This window comes from Netta rufina (genome assembly GCF_964035555.1).
Source record: "Netta rufina genome assembly, chromosome: 9".
NCBI classification, from domain to species: domain Eukaryota; kingdom Metazoa; phylum Chordata; class Aves; order Anseriformes; family Anatidae; genus Netta; species Netta rufina.
This window is the reverse complement of record NC_140132.1, coordinates 22,553,908-22,572,505: the sequence shown is the minus strand read 5'-3', so window position 1 is coordinate 22,572,505 and position 18,598 is coordinate 22,553,908. Positions and strand designations below refer to the sequence as shown.

Below are 18,598 nucleotides of genomic sequence, written 5' to 3'. Positions count from 1 at the left end.
CTCTAATAGCTAAACCCAATACTTAAATTCAGGGCATGTAAAAGAGCCTTGAGCAGGGAGGCAAGCTCCTCTGGCTGATATACAATGGCTTTAAGGTTTATTTTCCAATTCCCGCAAAACTCACGTTATCTGCTGGAGAGACCCTGTGGCCCAAAATTACATTTCTAAAGCAAAGCAGGCTTTCAGGTCCTGCTGGCTCTGCCTAACACCCAACACGTCCAGACCGTGCCATCCCTCCAGCTGAATGGGACACCTTTCCTGCCCCTGCTGGCACTGTCCACCCTCCCCAGCACCAGCACTAATGCTGCCCTGCTCGGCAGAGCCAGATATGCAGCATAGGGGCTGCTGCTCCTCCAGAGGAGCAGGAAGGAGAGCAGCCAGCTCAGCGTGGTGCAAAGCACGGCTCCCTCTTGCCAAATCTCACTCCCCACTTGCTCTTTTGCATCTGTGCGTGGAAAAATATCCCAGGGACAAGGGGTACATTTATACATCACACAGTGTCTGCCTGAAAGGAAAGTCATATGAAAGCAATGCTGTGCATCGGACTATGAATTACCCAATTCTCATTTAATAACTCACAGCCCCCACGAAACCAGTGGGAGAAGCCAAGGAAGAACAACACAACCTCCTGCTTGCAGATTATGCTGTTTTTCGACAAAAGAAATACACTTAACCAAAGATGTTTAGTGGAAGACTTACATATAAAAGGTTTGACACTGCTGTGGATGTGTTTATGCTGTTTGAGGCCTGAAGAAGTGGCAAACGTTTTGCCACACTCTGGACAAGCGTGAGCACGAGCCCCAACATGCTGGGAACGAATGTGCCTCTGGAGGTTGCTGGGGTCCGTGAAAACCTGCTAGGAAATGAGTACTCATTAACCAAGAAACTTAACTGCAGAAGAAGCCAGTTAACACAAGCGTCTTTCAGAATTCAGACCTCAAAGCTACTGGGAGCTTTTTAGGATTAAAAAACGGTGGATGCTTGTTGCACCTCAACACGGCCTATGGGCATCAGCGGGAGCTGTGCCTGCAGGACGGGGCCTCTGTTTCCCAGGATCAGCCAAATATTTGGTGGAGCTGTTAACCCCTATGCAGCCACCACAGCAGAAGCATTTGCCCCTGCAATTAGAAGTCAAGCTTTTGAGGCCAGTGACTTCCTGAGCAACACCTCCACAGAAAACGAGTCAAACCATGGCTATGTGAAACCTCCAGACATTACTGCAATAGAAATACTTTGCTGGGCACATGGCAGCAGGAAATCTCACTCACAGTCCCAGTATCTAGGGTTTTGCTGCAACTTACAAATGTCAGCTCAATGCAAATTTCCCATTATTGCAGCAAATGTACTTAAACGTGAGAAAGTCCTTAAGCAAAAAGCTCAGGCTCTGGGAATCTGGTACGACGAAATTTTATACAAATAATCTGTGCAGCAAGCACCGTGCTGGAAGTGATACAGATGCCCTAGGGATGAGATGGTTGTGCTCAGTGCAGTCCAAAACTGGATTTTTTCTTATTTGGTTTTATATTGCAGTAATGTCCTTCCAAATCAAAAGGGGTGGGAAGCTAACAAACACAAAGTGAAGATTTAAACCCTTGGGAAACGGGCTGAAGCACTGCGGGAGCACTACGCCCTCGAGTATCCCAACCCCGGCTGCCCCTGCGGGCTCAGCGACACGAGAGATGCCGGGCAGCCTACAAATTCACTGTACCTTGGCACAGTTCTCACACTCGTAGTGCTTGCCGCTGTCATGCGACATTTGGTGACGTATCAAGTTGGACTTCCAGTTGAAAGCTTTGGGGCACTGGTCGCACTTGTACTCCCGCTCCTCGCTGTGGGACAGCATGTGCTTCTCCAGGCTGCAGAAACAGGAGCAGGGGTTACCAGCAGTTGGCAGATCAGATAACCACAGAATAAAAAGAAAGAGCCCCGAAGGTCCAACCCTGACAGAGCCAGGCCCGTTGTGTGTCAGGCCTGACCCTGCTGGGAGGCAGAGCATCTCCTCTGTGCCACAGGAACACATCAGCTGATGTTTCGCCGGGCCACTTGCAAATGCTCCAGGAGATGATGCTTCCATCACTCCCCAAGGAGATTATTCCATCCACCTCTCAATATTTCACTCTGGTAATTCCTCCCTGCAGTCTGAATCATTTCTACCTTATTGCTCTCACTCTAACGTCAGCTAGGATCCTATCACTTGATGCAGCTCCACTCCTACGATGGGAGTCAATCTTTCTTACAGCAGGAGTAGCCCAGAATAACTCCACTGGTGGAGGGCAGAATGAGCAAAAGCAAGCAGAACAAAGCTTCTGAATACAGCACATTAAGAGTAAAGTTGTCTTTGATGCTTATTAACTGTGTTCAATTATGTAGTTCTTTTCTTAGTAGTTTGTTCGGTCTGTTAGCAGGATATTCAATTCCTACCTGATTTCTTTTGCATGTCTTTGAAGCCATTTTCACCTCTGAATTTGACTTTTAGTATTCATCTGCAGCAATTAAAAATTCGGGCCTTGCCTGCTAACATTTCTAGAACAATTGCATCTCCACCATGCAATGGTAAACCAATCTCAGCCAGACCTAGAGAGACCCTTGTCCCCGCTCTCCCAAACACCTGATGTGAGTACACAACCCACCATCAGCACCAGAGCACTCCTGGCCCCCACACGAATGTCCAGACCTCAATCTTCACACTCAGCTTCTTCTCAATTTAATTATGCACACCCTCCAGCATGGCTCATTCGGGCCTTTTGTTTTATATAATCTGTATATAGCATGCTTCTGTACTTTTTTTTTGCTGTGAACTGTCTTTGTGGTGTATTAGCCTCTCAATAATTCAAGAGTTCGGAGAATGACTGCATTCTCTCTCATTTTTCACTCTTTCTCACAGTGCTGCCCATCTATTTATGATGATTCGTTCTTTGTTTTCTGCCCTTTCTCTTCAATATTTAATATTTTAAGCTAAATTTACATTTGCTCAATGATTCCCATATGTTAGATATTGTCCTCTGGTTCATGGGCAGAAAAGAGCTTTAACACCAAATAACTCACGATGTAGAGAAATGTCAGCCCCAACTAGTGCCGCACCCACCCTGCTGCAGCCCTTTCAACTTCTCTACTGACATCAGCCCTTCTGCATCAATCACTCGGACTGAAAATTAGACATGTGGAGCTGGAAACTGCCCAGCAGCAGGCAGCGAGCAAGGCACTGCGCATGCACAACTTCACACTCGGTGTGGCTGACCTATGGGAGCAACGTTTGGCACATCGTGTTCTCGTTTTGGTGTCGTTACTTTTGAGGAGGTGTAACGGTCAAGTTGCATGACGTGCTGATCACAGACCGCCTGCACAACAGCGAGCAGCCTCTGCTCGGCCAGCAGGAGCCTGGGGTTTGGGGAAGGGGGCTCCACCTTGCACAATCAGCACCTGGCACATCCAGAACGAGATGGCCCAAGGGACAAACCCTGTGCATGCACAAATCCATGCTAGCATCCCACCTCAGCAGACACCAAGAGATCCTGAGCCATGGATTAGTAAGGATTTCTACAAAAAAACATGAACTTGCAAAGTACTCTATTAGTGGGCAAGTCCATATTTGGCATGTGATTTTTAAGCAATGCAAATAAATGCACTATTGTCCCTAAAAGTGCATAATTAATACAATTACCTAAGTTGTACCCACGCAGTGCAAACAGGAAAGAAGAAGCTGTAGGAGCATGGATTCTGCTGCACAGACCCTGCCTGAAAGCAAAAGATACTGGCCCACATCTGCTGCTGCTATCAATTGTCTTCATGCGACATATTCTTCTGTCTCATCACAGCAGAGGATCTGACCCAGCATCTGCCTGCTGAGATACCTCAGCACAACTGCTAGAACCCTCCTGCATCCTCAAAGTGAGAGCATTAAGGTGTGGATTTGTGAGGGATGTACTGCAGAAGCTCCCGTGCCCTCTCAATACCTTTCAGTAATTTGCAAAATTTGCTGCACTGCAATACATCGTGTTAAGTAGCCACCAAAAAATACAGTGACATGAACACTTAAATTAACTTCAGCATATGAAGTTCTACTTTGTATTTACATTCTTACCTATGCATATTTCAAGGACATATGCCCATAGTAACTTCTACCCAAAAATGGGAAGGAGAACTCACTTCATCTGAACTATAATCACTCTTCTGATTTTACTGCCACCAGCCCAACTCATGCCATCTAAAGTTCTGATTATCAGAAGATCCAGTTCTTAAATTAAGGTCCCTATTAAAAATTGAATTTCTCATTTATTGAGACTCCATCAATTTTCATGCTCTAAAACACCAACAAGCAGTGAATTTTTATTCATCAAAAGGTGTAAGATTCTGCCCTGGCTCATGCCCTGCATGATCTGACTGAAGCCATTGCATAATTTGCCTTATTAAACCACATTTTAAGCATTCATTCCTACCTTTGCAAATCTGGGAAGACTTGATCGCACTCTTTACACTCCTGGATTTCATGCACATCCTGAAGGTCGTTCTCATTCTCAAGCTTTTTCTGGAAGTCCTCCTCCACCATGGAGAACGCGGAGTGAGGTGTGCTGCAGGGGAACTTCTGGTGGTCTACAAGCTCTGCCTTGGACTCAAAGAGCTGGTCGCAGTCCTCGCAGCGATACTGGCGCTCCTCTGGAAGACAAAATGGTTGGTGAGACTGCGAAGAACACTAAAGAAACAATGATGCTTTGTAATACTTTCTAATACCACTTTAATTCTAAAATATACATGGCAGTGCAATGCTACCTGCCTGGGTGACAACCAATAGGGATTCCTAAAATTGGTTTGGTACAAAAGTCAGGGTGCTTAAAAATATCTTAAAAAGGGATACATGGGATCTAAGGTGGATACATAGTGGAGGCTGTCAGTCTCTGCCTATCTGTTTGAAGGAGCCTGACACAAACACCAGCATTTCAAATAGCCCAAAGGGTGTTCATAGAGACTTTTAGAAGTCTCTTCACTTCCATTAGAGTTCTCCTCCAACACTCAACCCTGTTCAAGGTGAGCCAGAGTGAGATGAAAATTCCAGAATGCAGATGTGAAGAAGAGAATCCTATGTTGTGTGTGTGTGTTTTTTATTTTTTTCTTTTGTTGGATTTTCCACTGATGGCCCATGTGAGTAGCCACATGCCCTGTTCTGGTTCCAGGGTTATCTGCCCTGCAGATACAAATGCACAGGTGCCAAGGAGTCTGGCTGAAATCTCAAATGGATATAATTGGTGCCTACTTGAGGACTGAATTGCACCAGAGAAATCACCACTAGGACTGCTTTCCCCTAGCAATACTTTTGTCCAATCTGTTCCTAAATTAGTCCTGTGGGACACATATTTGTGTGTGACTGCAGAGAACTCCTCTCATGAGTTTGATACAGGCTGATCTGAGATGTAACCAGATGGAATAGGCATGGAAAACAGTATGCTTAAAAAGGGTGACAACTTTAGCAACTAAAGCCACCACCAAAAAAAAAAAAAAAAAAAAAAAAAAAAAAGAAAACCCACACCAAATTACAATAAATGAATAATCCCCAAACTCTTATTCAGAGAGCAGAAGATACTGCTGCAAATGTACAGGCAGGTATAAGAAAGCATAGCCCTTGACACCCATGCCCTGCCCTGGAAGACCCCTATATGCAGTCCCCAAATCCCTCAGAATTCGTAAAATGGCCACATTGGCATAAACTGCAACCTAATGAGCATCCAGCTGATATCCTACAGCCCGCTGTGCCTTCCTATCCCACTCCTCCTGCAGGGCAGGAGGAGCATTTGGAAGTGGGGACAAATTCTGAGGCATCCCAATCTGCACAGCATCAGCAGGAGCTCAGGAGTTTTACATCCAGGGCCTGTGTGTTGGATGAATAATGAATGAGCACGAGGAGGAAGGATGGCTGTGTTCTCAAAAGTGACAGCAACATTAACAACCTGAGATTTTCTCTTTTCAAAAGAGCAGTTGTTTGGCAAACTGACAAAAAAATACAACACACTCATTATCAGGGTCCATACATCTTAGTCCTAAAGGACCAGCAACTAGCAGAGTCCAGAGATAATGATATGGACTCTCTTCCTTTTTCTGCAGTACCCAAAAACTAATTAAGTTTCTTTTCTGAAGCCTTAATGATGCCCTTGATTACCTCTGCAGACCTCTGCTTCTGCCAGGAAAAGTTTGCGTACACGAAGGTAAGACCTGAAAGAGTTGCAGGGATGCAACACTGAGAAAAATCGACTCTGCAAAGTAAAGTTTAGAAGACTGGCAGGTACGGAATGCACCACTCAATTTTTTTGGAAGCTATTTGTACCAGGTGTGATAAAGAAAGTAAACAGAAACCCTTCAATGCCACTGCTGGCACTGCTTTTGAGAGCACAGCCATACCTCAGAGGCACTGAAGGAGTTATGTTTGTATTGGAGCAGTTTATTCACTGAACAGCTTTCAGAAAAACTGAAGGGCGGAAGATAGACAAATACAACCATAGTCCAGCTCTCTTCCCTACAGGCAAACTATTCTGGATTTTGTAAGTATTGCAACAGATGAGAAATCTCACTAATTTTTTGGATATCTCAGGTAAGAAGTGACTAACCGTGAATGTCCGGCGCCATTGTTTCATGTGAATAATCTTCACTCTTCATGAACAGTAGCAGCTCCTCTCCAGGTTCAATGTCTGCTACAACTCTGTAGAATATCTGAAAAAAAGAGAAAGCCAGGTGAATGCCACAAAGGCGGAGGGGAGGTGAGTCCTGCAGTCCTGCTGTGGTGCCAGGCTGGGCTTTGGCAGGGAGACTCCTGCCAGCCCCACAGCCCTTGTGCTTTGGGCTCTATGAAGATAAAGGAGAGGTTGCTTTCAACAGCTTCTGCTGCAAAACGAGCTGCCTGATGACTACAAACACCACCAGCAATTCATGTACTTTATTACACCAGATCTATGTACAAGGTAACCATAAAATACATCCCTGAATGACTGGCGCAGGGAAGATGTAACCTGTTTCTCCCCTTGGAGAAGGGGAAAGAACTGTGGAAAGTTACTGAATCACACCTGAGGAGATGCTGATGATGAACACAAGGCATCTGAGCCCACCTGCTTCAAGCACCTGAGCAGTCCTGAGAGCCACGAGGGAAGAAGCCTGCACAACCCAGCAGACCCTTTTACTCCTCAGCTCCAAACAGGAACCAAAGGCACGCATAGGCCAGGATGAAGGTGTGCCCACAGCAGCTTGTTGGCACGTCAGCTCATGGCACCTGGTCCCCTCATCCAGGTGACATCGGGCTCTAGCCTGGTGGAGGAGCAGGGGCCATGCACCCGGTGGTACCATGAAGCCGGGGCGAGCCCCTGTCGTGTGCTCGCTGCCAGGCTCTGCCCAAACAAAATTCCCCAAATGCATCTGGCTGCTCTCTGTCTCAGCAGGAAACGTGAAGAACACTAAAAAAGCTCCACGAAACAGCTCAAATAAATATTAGTAACTTCCTCAGGCCTTGTTAAACAAAAACACATGACAGCTAGGCTTCCTCCCCTATACAAATGATGCCTTTGCGCTTTCTCCATCTAATGTATTTTTAAAGGTTTCATTCGCAAAAAAAAATAACTCTCAGTACTCATTCTGGTGCCGTGAGAGGGAGGCACAAAATCCACTCTGCTGTTTAACGCCCAGCAGGTGTGTTGGCCTCAGGCTGGGTGCCCAGGGAGGGCTGTGTGGGTATTCCTCTCACGCACAGCACCCAACGGGTGGCCCCGGCGCCGAGCAGATACCCACGTCCTCCAGGAGGTGGCCGTATAGCCTAATGGTTTATCTCTCTCCAAGCGGCCTTTGCCCACAGAAACGTGCTAAACACATAAAAATAACTAAATAAGACACGTTTCCTCTGAATCGTTTTCTTTTCTTTGCCTTGTCCCCAAAGCTGCTCTGGCAGAGGCCGGCAGAGCAGCGGCAGCTAGAGCCAGCATGTCCCACTGCCCGGTGTCCCACCACCTGATGTCCCACCACCCGATGTCCCACAACCCGATGTCCCCCTCCTGATGGCCCAGGTAGGGCACAACAAAACTGCATCACAGCCTCCTTCTTGTGGCAAAAATCCCCTCCTGTTCCACACTGTCCTGCCCCCAGTGTCAGAGGGGCTTGCTCGGGCTCTCTATTTTTTGCCTGTCAGTCAGATAAATGTATAAAAGCTGCACGGTTCATTCTCCAATTCTGTTTCCCCTTAGAAAACAATGGGCTTCTTTCAGCAATGCAAAACACCTCTTGTCTTGTCAGGTTCGACTTTTTTGCTTCCTTTCCAAAAGTACACTAGCCTCCAAAACATGGTACAGCAGCCCTCAGCACTGCGAGCCTACAACACCCTCCCTGGCCATCACCGACAGCAGCAGCATCTCCAGGCACTGCCGGGCCACTGCAGGCTCGTCCTGAGGTCAGTAGTGCCATGTTTGCACAAAACAGGTCAGACTCAGGGCACTCCTCTTGTTTCTTAATACATTCACATTCATCTTGTTTTTCACTAATTTACATGGATGCAAAACCGAATCAGCACATTCAAAACCCTGCCAGCAAATCTTGAATAAAAATAATGCCACTGGTGTCTAGTGAATGTTCTTCAGGGTCACGCAGAAGAGGACGTAGGTGGTGCTTACACTGCAGCCCTGCAGCTCCTTGCTGATGTCAACACTGCATCCAGCAAACATCTGCTTTAAGCAACACTTGTTTTTCCAAGGTCCAAGGTCGATGGTGCATCTGCACGAAGGTATGAAGAGAAACCACAGTGCAGCTTTCCCTGCTATTCTTCCTCCTCTGTTCATGCTGTCCCATCAAAGACACTTTGATAGACCTTTTCACCTCTGGCTGCAGAGTAAGGACACGTGGACTGACAGGCACATAAAGAGGGGCTTGTTTGCGGAGCACTGTGCTGTGCTGCATCCCATACTGCTGCAAGTCCCAGTATGATGCAGGATCCTCGCTGCAGATGTGGGACAAATCCTTAACAAGGTGCAAACTCTGTAGCCAATTGTCCAGCCTGTTAGTGTAGGTGCTCAAAAATACTGAATATCAGAGATGATGAAGCTATCCACCAGGAACTGCCTGTCCAGCCCCTCTGTACCCCAGCAGGGAGAAGATACAGAGGACTAACTGGAAAAACTCCCTGGATTAAGATGAGTGCTGTGTTTTATTTGGTGTCTCACAACTAAAGCCCTACAAAAAAAAGATTCACGTGTCCGATTTCCAGATTTGGCATTTTGACATTCTTATTGTTAAAATACCACCTTTAATTATTAAAAAAAAAAAATAAAAAATTAGGCTCTGTATAAAAAAAATCCCACACCTGCACTAATATTTTATATACCAAATTGCTTTCCACTGAGGATCTGAAATAAAACAAACTGAACTTTAAAATAAAATGATCATGCAGGTAAATTTAATCTGATTTCAATAAATGTCCTTTCTACTTCACGTGGAAGACTTTTTTTTTTCCCCATTCTTTCCACATAAAACCCCAGAAATTCCCTTATCTAGGAAAGCACCAGCCCACCCCATGAAGTGCACAAAGAGCTGCTGCACGGTAGAGAAATGACCAAAAAAAATGAAAAGAAAAGAAAAAAGCAAAGTCCAGATGCGCTTTTCACATGCCCTGGGATCAGTGGTGTGTGACTGCAGTTTATATAGGAAGAGCAAAATCGGATCCAGATCTGGAAGCACTTTCAGAGTTCAGGGGGTCTGATGTGGGGAGCGGCCGGGGGCGGCCTCGCGCGTCCGCCCTCCGTGCCTGCCCCTGCGCGTGCTACCGAGCAGAAATAAAAGCTCCCAAACTGCCAGCCATAAAGGGAAAGGGGAGGGGAGAAAAGGAACACACACAATTTACTTTTAAATGGATGAATAAGGCCTCATTGTTATGAATCCCAGTTTACTTTTCCTGGTCAGGCACTTGAAATTTTATTTATGCTTAATAGACTGCGTTTGGCATGTGTAAAGATGACAGAGGCGTGAATTATGAATGACCTTCCACCTATTCAGGAAGTTGTAATAATTGAAATAATAGCGAAAATGCGCTCCCCGTGAGCTGGGCCCGGGGCCGCGCGCTTTGAAGCTCCCCGGCGGGGCCCAGGCCGCTTCGTCGGGGCCCAGCGTTCACCACCGCTGCTGCTGGCCTGCCGTCACCAACAGCCACACCGCTTTGGGGGAAAAACGTGGCATTTCGGGCCCCGCATGCGAGCTGCAGTGTACACACGTCACGTGCAAGTGGGAAGATGAGCGGAGAACCAGCTCCGAAAACGATGGTGGAAAGCTGAGGGGAAAGGTCCGAACGGCGAACGTTCAGTTCTGGCTCCCAACTGCTGCGGCTGGAGGGCTGCGCTGTGAAACCTGAGCCTGGCTCCTCTGGCCATGCTCAGGCAAGTGATAAATTGAAAGGAAAAGGAGTTTTTTCGTGGGCTGGGGTGAGGAGTCGTCCCCAAGCTAGGCCTGAGGAACACTTCAGCAGGCAGACCTCAGCCGGGGCCTGCACTGTGGGGACAGGGACAGGAGCACCGCAGGTGACACCGTGGGTCCAGCTCTTCCTGGCTTCCTGGAGTGTCCTGGGCAGCTCGAGCAGGAGATGCCACAGCGAGGATTCCACGTGAAATGGCATCAGCAGTCCCCATCTTTCTGTCTCCAGGCTGTCCCTGCACAGACACCCTTGCTCTGCATCCCCCGAGCTGCTGCTGCCTCTCCGGTGATGCTCATGTCTTCCTCCACCGTAGTTTTCTGGTGAATATTAGCCCAGGGTCCAGGTTAGGAACTGCCATGTCTAGCCGAGCTCCTGCGGATGCCGTCACAGTCCCACTCGTCCTGCTGATGGCCACCTGCACACAGATCTGCAGAGAGGGCACGGCGCCGCTGCCCTCCCACGTCCCGCTTTCATTCACGAGCCCCAACAAGCACTCGGTGAGTGGCAGCCCCACTGTCTCTGCAGACATCCGTAATCCTCCGGACCCCCCCACGCAAGTGGGACTTGACAGCTCTCATCACAAAACGGCGTTCTTGCTCACTGACGGCGTGCCCAACTGCTTTTATTAAACATCAATAAAAAGCTTATCGCCCCGCAGAAGTGGCGACAATTAGCTGCCATTTTTGGTGCCGAACAATTCCTCGCAGGTCACGTCAGGACAGGCCGATGCTGTGAGCAGCAGCGCTGGCAGAGTGTCGGGCTGCAGATAGCACAGGCGCACACAGAAGGCTGGGCAGGAGTTTCAGGCCCAGCATCACCCCAAATCACCTCAAATGGAAAAACACAGCTGACGAGCTCCTTATTCCACCAGCCCTGTGCTGACACAACACTGCTCCACTGGAGACAGGTTTTCAGTGGGAGCTGGATTAAGCTCTATTTTCTTAATAAACTAATAATTCGTAGGAGGAATCACGGCGGAATAGGGCCCCGCGTGAGCTCAGTGTGCACATGCCCTTCTGACCCATAACAGCCAAAACCTTAATTTCACTCTCTGACAACAAAGCCTCAAAACTATTCCTTAAATACACAACTTTTGCAGGTGGCTCTATGTCTGGGGCTGCTGGAGAAGTCTCGGTGTTTTTCTGCCTGCGAGCCGCAAGCCGTGGCAGGGGGGCGCAGGCAGTAAAACCTGAAACATGAAGCTGTGTCTGCAGATTACAAAAGTTTGTAAAACTTGTAAGATGTGATCAGATCTGGTGCAACCTACAGCAGTAGGTTCACTCGCCTCGGTTTATATCTCTGACATTGCACACATTGTTAAGCGTGTTACTCTACTGCTTTTTCTCCCATTTCAGTGGCATATACTTGAGTAGGGGGGGAAACGCGCACACACACAAAAACACCAAAAAAACCCTATTTCATCACACACAACAAACCACAGCCTCCACAAGTCGATCTTGAGTCACTTGCAGTTTTCCATAGGTAAAACAAAGGGAATCTTCCAGGAGACCTGGAACCTAAGAGCACTTTTACAGCACTATGTGGCTATGTCAGTGTCAGACGTTTGCAAGCAACAAGCAAGATAGAAACAACTTCAGGAGCTCTGATTTAAACTGCAACCAACTAACCTACTACATTTCTAAAAGAAAAAAAAATAAAGAAAAAAAAAGAAAAATAAAACAGAAAAAAAAAAAAGAAAGAAAAGAAAAAGAAAAAGAGAAAAAGAAAAAGAAGAAAAAAAATTATAGCTTGGAGGTGACTGCAGTCCCAGCTTGAAAATGTGCTTGGAACGTGTGACAGTCCCTGACACACCATTGCTATAGTTACTGCTGTATTTGCAACCACACTTTCATTAACATATATATCTAAAAATAATGCTTTTGCTGGGATGACAGCTCGGCAAGAAAGCCTACCAGTGCTAATCGTTCTGAAGTCATTAAAAAGTTGAACTAATAGATATTTAATGATAGATAACAGAGGGGAGTCGTCCAAGTTAGCAGAAACTGCTATTGAATCCTGACTTTGAGCTGAAAAAACACATTCCAGGGAAATAATAGTGACAAGACTCTTTGCAGCTCTGCACACACTAAGGTCTCTTTAGGGAAAAGGAAAAAATGAGAGTGTGCTGTTTGTGGAATTTTATTATTCATATACATCTTGAATTACATACGGTCAGGTTAGATTGGGCATGACAGGAGATAATAGGAAGACAGCAAAGAGAAATCCTAGATCAACTTTGTTTGAAATAAAAAAAAAAAAAATGCAGCTTTTAAACCCTACTCCACCTCCAATCAAATGAAATACGAGTTGCATCCAGCGTGCATGTTTTGACTGCATCCCACCATTATCGAGCTGTTCATCTCAGCAAAGCTCATTTATACAGTTATATGAAAGAGCCCAGGCCTTTTGTAAAGTTGATCCTAAGTGATGAAACCTAACCTCAAACATGAATCGGGGGGTGGGGTGGTATGTCTCTGAAAAAAAGTCTAATAGAGAAAACAACAAAAAATGTTTTTCTTTCCCTCTTTTTGTTAAATGCAGAAGGTACAGCTTAGCAGAGCGACTAGATTACACGTCGGTCTGAGCTTCACCTAAACCCTGCCTCAAGCAGTCTGGGAATCATACCTGTCTGTCAGTCAAGCCTGAATTTAGTAGCATAAACTTGTGGCCAGCGCAAGGCTCAGAGTGCTGGCAGGATCTTTTACCTTTTCAGGTACGGCACAATGTTTGCTTGTGAAATTTTACAGATGAATTGAAGCAATTAGAGGTGAACAATTACTGCTGATCAAGTGTCCGTGCCTCAGGAGCGAAAGAGGGCTCCCAAGGCAGGGATGCTCCCTGTGCCTCGAGGGGTGCCGAGGGTCCCCCTGGGATGAGGGGTGCACCCCCAGCTCAGCCCGCACCCCGCACTCCTGCGGGGCTGCATCGCCTCCGCACTCCAGCTACCTGCAAGCACCCGTGCACGTCTTCTGCCTTTCCCATGCTTTTTTTCTTTTTCTTATTTTTTTTTTTCTGTCTAGGATCTATAGGGGCAGACTGACACAGCGCGCGCACACGCATGCACGCTCAGCCCTGACTTGCATTTGTCACTCCTTGCACATGGACACGTTTGGCCATGTAACGTCCATTCCCCAGTTTGCCTCCCTATTCTATTTTATATTACCTCTCGTGAGCTCGTGCCAGAAGAAAGCAGAAGGAGGAGCTGTTAGAAAAGCTTTTTCGCTTTAAGAATGGAGAGCACATTTTTAGCATTAACTTTTTAGGCTCTGGTCATAAAACGCTGGAGTATGTGTACAATTTTGTGGGTAAATTTGCAGCGTTTCCAGAGGGCCAAATGAACAACAATCTCTTGCTGACAGCGCGCAGTTCACAATGCGCTACTTGAAAGACGACCAATTTTTAATTTTCAAATCTCGGCAACAATAAGCCATAAAAATATGGAATTATGAACAGCACGATACCGTGCAAAATAAATAACAAGTCTCCAGTGAATGAAAGAAATTATTGGCAGCAGTACAGCCACCATTACCAAATCTCAGAAATGTAAACACTAAAAAAGAGAAAGTTACAAGCGCCATAACTTTCATTCCAAAAACGTCAAAACGCCTGTGCGTGTCTGCGTCTCAGCGGCAGATGCCGATGTTACAGCCTGGCGTGTATTTTCAGTTATCAGCAGAGCACCAATGCCGACGCAAACGCAGTAAGTCGCTCCTACCAATTCACGTGATTCCATTTCTAACCTTACCTATTTATGCCAACTCTTATTAAACATAAAATATTTGGATTTGCTGTTTCAATTAGGCTCTAGTTTCCTTTTCGTATCACTGTTCCATAAATGCTCTGCGTTGAGAGAATTTATCGTTTTCCAGCGTAAAACATATTTCAACTTGCAAAATGTATTTTTCATTTACTAATAATCTTTATGGCTTCTTTAGCTAAACCAGCTGCTATATATATATACAAAAATAAAATGATATCTCGGTTGGCTGGCTCATTCTGTGCTACATGTGTTCGGGGGTGAATTTTAAAAGTTGAAAATTAAAAAAATCCTCTGTCATAGTTCCTGAAAAAGTTCATGTAAACCGGCTTAAATCAACTGTCTCGTAGGAGCTAAACGCATAATGCGGTGGTGCTGCTGGAACCAGCAGACTGTCTCACATTCATTTCCTTTACGTAAGGAATTTGATTGGAAAGAATGATTTTTAATTGAAGCTTTGTGTCTGGTTGTGATTCTTCTTTCAATACTGTCAAAGCAATTAAATCAGCTAAAGATAATCTTTAACATTCACCTGATGCAGTTAATTAAGTGGTGAAAAATGAAACACTGATTAAAGGAACCAAATGCTACGTCGCAGGTACCAAAGTTTAAATTTGAAACAAGAACACACCATCGGTTGTTGCTTTGCTGCTTTAGATATTTTAGTTTAAAGGAGCGTAGCTTTCCTAACCTAACTTCACCCACTAAAATATTTCATAACAACACACATTATCTGCAGACTAAAGCAAACCTTGATTTAAGAAACACCTAATAACTCATCAGCATAATTGAAAACAAAATGCCTCACTGCGTCCTTCCTCCCCCCTATCCCAGTCCTTCCTCTGCCACACAACAAGGATAAATAACGTTTCAGCCTAACAAAGAGTGGATTTAAGCGCAATAAATGAAAAGAAAAAGAAAACCATTAAAGATCCCGGTTCAGCACAGAAGTATGATGAGTTTGAGCAAAGTGTTCGAGAAGGCATAATAATATTATGCACGTGTGCATTCAAATCCCAAGCCCTGTGCAGGCGACGATATTGTATTGGTAGGATTATCAGTTTTGCATCTTCCCCTCCACTCTTTCCATTAACTTCACACTGAAGTTTCTCCTTAACACAATGGCTTAATTTAGCAACACTGTTGGACTGGAACAGAAAATGCTGCTAATTTAAAATCAGCAAACACTGGCTTTGTCTTCCTAAGAAAGCAGTCCCAATTTTTATCAGGTACAAGATTAGAAAAAAGAAGAAAAAGAGAGAGGGAGAGAGAGATTGTTTATGAATTGAATAGCAACGTGGAAAAATAGAAAATTCGTATTGTCTGCAGCCCATAATCAAAATTACTCTATTCTGCATTTCACATTTGTGCCTTATCTTCTGCCATAACAGCAAACAGGCCAAAATCTGTTGTGAATTGCTGTTATTTTTTTCCAGTGACACCTTAAAGTTCCTTAAAAAATAAGTCCAGAAAGTGAACGCCACATACCTGATCACTTATCTGACATGCAACAAGGTTGTGCTGATTGTAGCATCCAGCAAACTTGATATATTTGAGCCAGTTTCCTACATCTGGTTGACTGGCATCTATGCAGAACTTCACATTGCAAAACTCATCCAAGATCTAAAAGGAAGAATACGAAAGAGTAAATCTTTCTGTTGCTGTCCGGGCATACTAATCAAAAGATAAATCACAGGTTTTCAGATAAACAAATGGATAATAATCTAGGCAAGTTATACAGAAATGTGCTCCTCTGGTGAGGAATTTTTTTTTTTTAATGGTCAGAATACACAGAAATTAATGCAAGGACAACAAATGTACTGGAAAATGGCTTGACAAATGTCTACATGTAACCGAGGTGTTGTCTAATTATTGCTAAGAAACACTGTTAATGTAAGAGCCGTCTGATTTTCCTGGCACTCCTCGGTGATTATTTAGGGTTAAAATTACGATTTTAATGACACACGATCCGTCAGGGAATATCGCAGAAATTACTAAAAGAGGCGGTGGTGGCTTCATCTGAGGTTGCTGCTTTTGCTTCCGAGTTTCCGCCGCTTGCAGCTCCCCCCGGCTCTGCCCGGCTGTGCTGCTGCGCCCCGACCCGTGCTGGGCAGGGAACCCTTCAGCTGGCCTCCCCCTCGCACCCCTGCCCCTCCTGCAGCAACCACCACAGCTCCCCACGCCGAAATCCCCGAAAATAAAAGGGAAAACAAGGCAAAGCGTGGCGGCGGCGAGAACCGCTTCCAATCGTGCAGGCACCAAACGCTCGCCGCAAGCTCCCGAGGATGCTCCCTGCCCAGCCGGGACACATCGCGGCGTGATGCTGCCTGCTGGGGGCCTGCCCCACACCCCATATCCCACATCCTATATCCCATAGCCTATATCCCACACCCTATAACCCACATCCCAAAGGTGCCGGCCCCGGCTCACAGCGAGGACGGGGAACCGGAGGCCGCTGCCCCAGCGGAGAGCCCCGGGGATGCGCCCCGGGACCGGGAGCTTTTTGCCCAGGTGCTGTCACCGCCCCCGGCCCGGCCCCGCCGCCCCCGCGGGTGGCAGGATCGGGCCCCTTCTGTCCGGCTGTCTGTCCGCCCAGCTGTCTGTCCGTGTGTCCGCCCGTCGGGCCGCCCGCCGCTTGCCCCAGCCAGGCAGGGCTCCCACCTCCGCTGCCTCCCTCCCCCCCCCCCCCCGCCTCCCTCCAGCAAGGCGAAAGCCACCCAAACCCAGCGCAACGCCAACAAAAATAAGAGTAGAAATAAATAATCATCCTCATAATAATAAAAACTAAAGAACCGGCCCCAAAACCCGAGCTTTCGGTAACGCCGCATCCCCGCGGGTTCCCCCCCCCCCCCCCAACAAGGGCCCTGCGCTTTTTTACTATTATTTTTTTGGGGGATGGCGAGGATTTTCCCTTCCCCATCACCCCTGCAATGCCCCCCTGGATTATTTTTTTTTTCATTTATTTTTTTAGGGGGGTCGCCCCTCGCCCCCCCCCCCCCCCTCCATGTCCCGGGGGGGCTCTGCCCGGGGGGCACCGACGGGGCAAGGCTGAAAGGAGGGGGTGGAAGGGGGGGGGGGGGGGGAGCGGCGGCGCCGCGCTCGCTGCTCTTACCTTGTGTCGCCGGGAGCCTGCGGGGGCAAGGGGGGGGGCCCGGGGGGGGGAGGGCAAAATATCCTTCAGGCGGCTGGAGGCAACATCTCGGCGTCAAACGCGGCCGTCGGGGTCCCGGCGGGGGCAGGCTCCAGCATTTGGGGGGGGGAAAGGGCAATGGGGGGGGGCTTGGGGTGCCGGTAGGGGGGGCCGGGTGTTGGGGGGGGGGCTGCCGGCCCCGGAGGGGTCAGCGGCGGCTGGGCTCGGCGGGTTTCTGCCGGCTCGCCATCACCTTCCCCTTTCGGCCCCTCCTGGTCTTATCGGCTGCCTTAGTGTGTGTGTGTGCGAAGAAAGTTAGCGGCAGAAAGGAGTTGGGGGGGGGGGGGGAGTGGGGGGGGAGAGGAAAAAAAGAAAAAAAAGAAAGGGGGAAAAAAAAAAAACACCACCACACGGCCCTCTTCGAGAGGGAGCAAAAATCCCAAAAAAAAAAAAAAAAAAAAAAAAAAAAGGGAAAAAAAGCAAACAAACCCGCCGCCGCCGCGCAGCGCCCAACCAAACAAACTTCTTTCACTTCTCCGCCGGGGATGGCAGAAAAGTGTGGGCGGGCGGGGGGGCGGGCGGCTCTCCCCTTCCCTCCCCCCCCCCGCCGCCTGCCCGCGGCGCTTCTTCCCCTCCCCACCCCCGGGGCAGCGCCCTCCCCGCCCACCCCGTCGGGTCCCGCCGCTCCCCCGGCGGCCCCTTACGGCGGGGCAGCCCCGGTGTCCCCCCCCCACCCGTCCCCGCGGCCACCACCCCCTGCGTGTGTCCCCCCCCCGTGCCCGGTCCCCTCCCGTCCCCCTTTCCCCGGACGGCGGCGCTCCAAGCCGCAGCCCCCCCGGGTCACCGCCGGGTCGCGGCCGCCCGGCCCCTCGGCGGGGGCTCCCCGGGAGCCGCCCCCCCTCCCCAAATCCCCAAATCGCCGGGGCTCCGCCGTACCTCGGGGCCCCCCCGCCGGCCCTGCGCCGCCCCCGGCCGCCGTCGGGGTCGCTGCGCCCCGGGGGCGAGGCCGGCAGCGGGGCCGCGCTCCCCCGACGGCTTCTCCCGGCCAGCGCAGCCCCGCTCCTGCCGACATCGCCGGCACTGCCACGGGAGGCTTCGGGAAACACGGCTCTTTTTTTTTTTTTTTCCCTCTTTTTTTTTTTTTCATCTTATTTTCCCTCTTTTTTTTTTTTTCCTCTCTTCTTATGTTGCCTCTTTTTTTTCTGCCTCTTTTTTTTTTTTCCCTCTTTTCTCCTCTTCCTCTTTTTCCCTCTCTTTTTCTTTTTTTCTCTCTTTAGTTCCTCTTTTATTT

General features: G+C 48.0%; 1 protein-coding gene across 5 annotated transcripts in view; it reads right to left on the bottom strand.

Annotated features, from left to right (window-relative positions):
* The window catches only part of MECOM (MDS1 and EVI1 complex locus), a 46,264-nt gene extending 30,475 nt beyond the window's left edge, over positions 1-15,789 (bottom strand). For 2 of the 5 annotated variants that reach the window (XM_084292176.1, XM_084292173.1), the window contains exons 1-5: positions 15,666-15,789; positions 6,594-6,696; positions 4,437-4,653; positions 1,709-1,856; positions 700-856 (exon numbers count right to left, since the gene is read on the bottom strand). In XM_084292176.1, the coding sequence (XP_084148302.1) occupies positions 700-856; positions 1,709-1,856; positions 4,437-4,653; positions 6,594-6,642 (571 nt within the window). In that variant the 5' untranslated portion in view covers positions 6,643-6,696; positions 15,666-15,789. The remainder of the gene's footprint in view (positions 1-699; positions 857-1,708; positions 1,857-4,436; positions 4,654-6,593; positions 6,697-15,665) is intronic. The other 3 variants (XM_084292172.1, XM_084292175.1, XM_084292174.1) reach the window with 2 other exon arrangements.
* Positions 15,790-18,598: the final 2,809 nt, after the last annotated feature.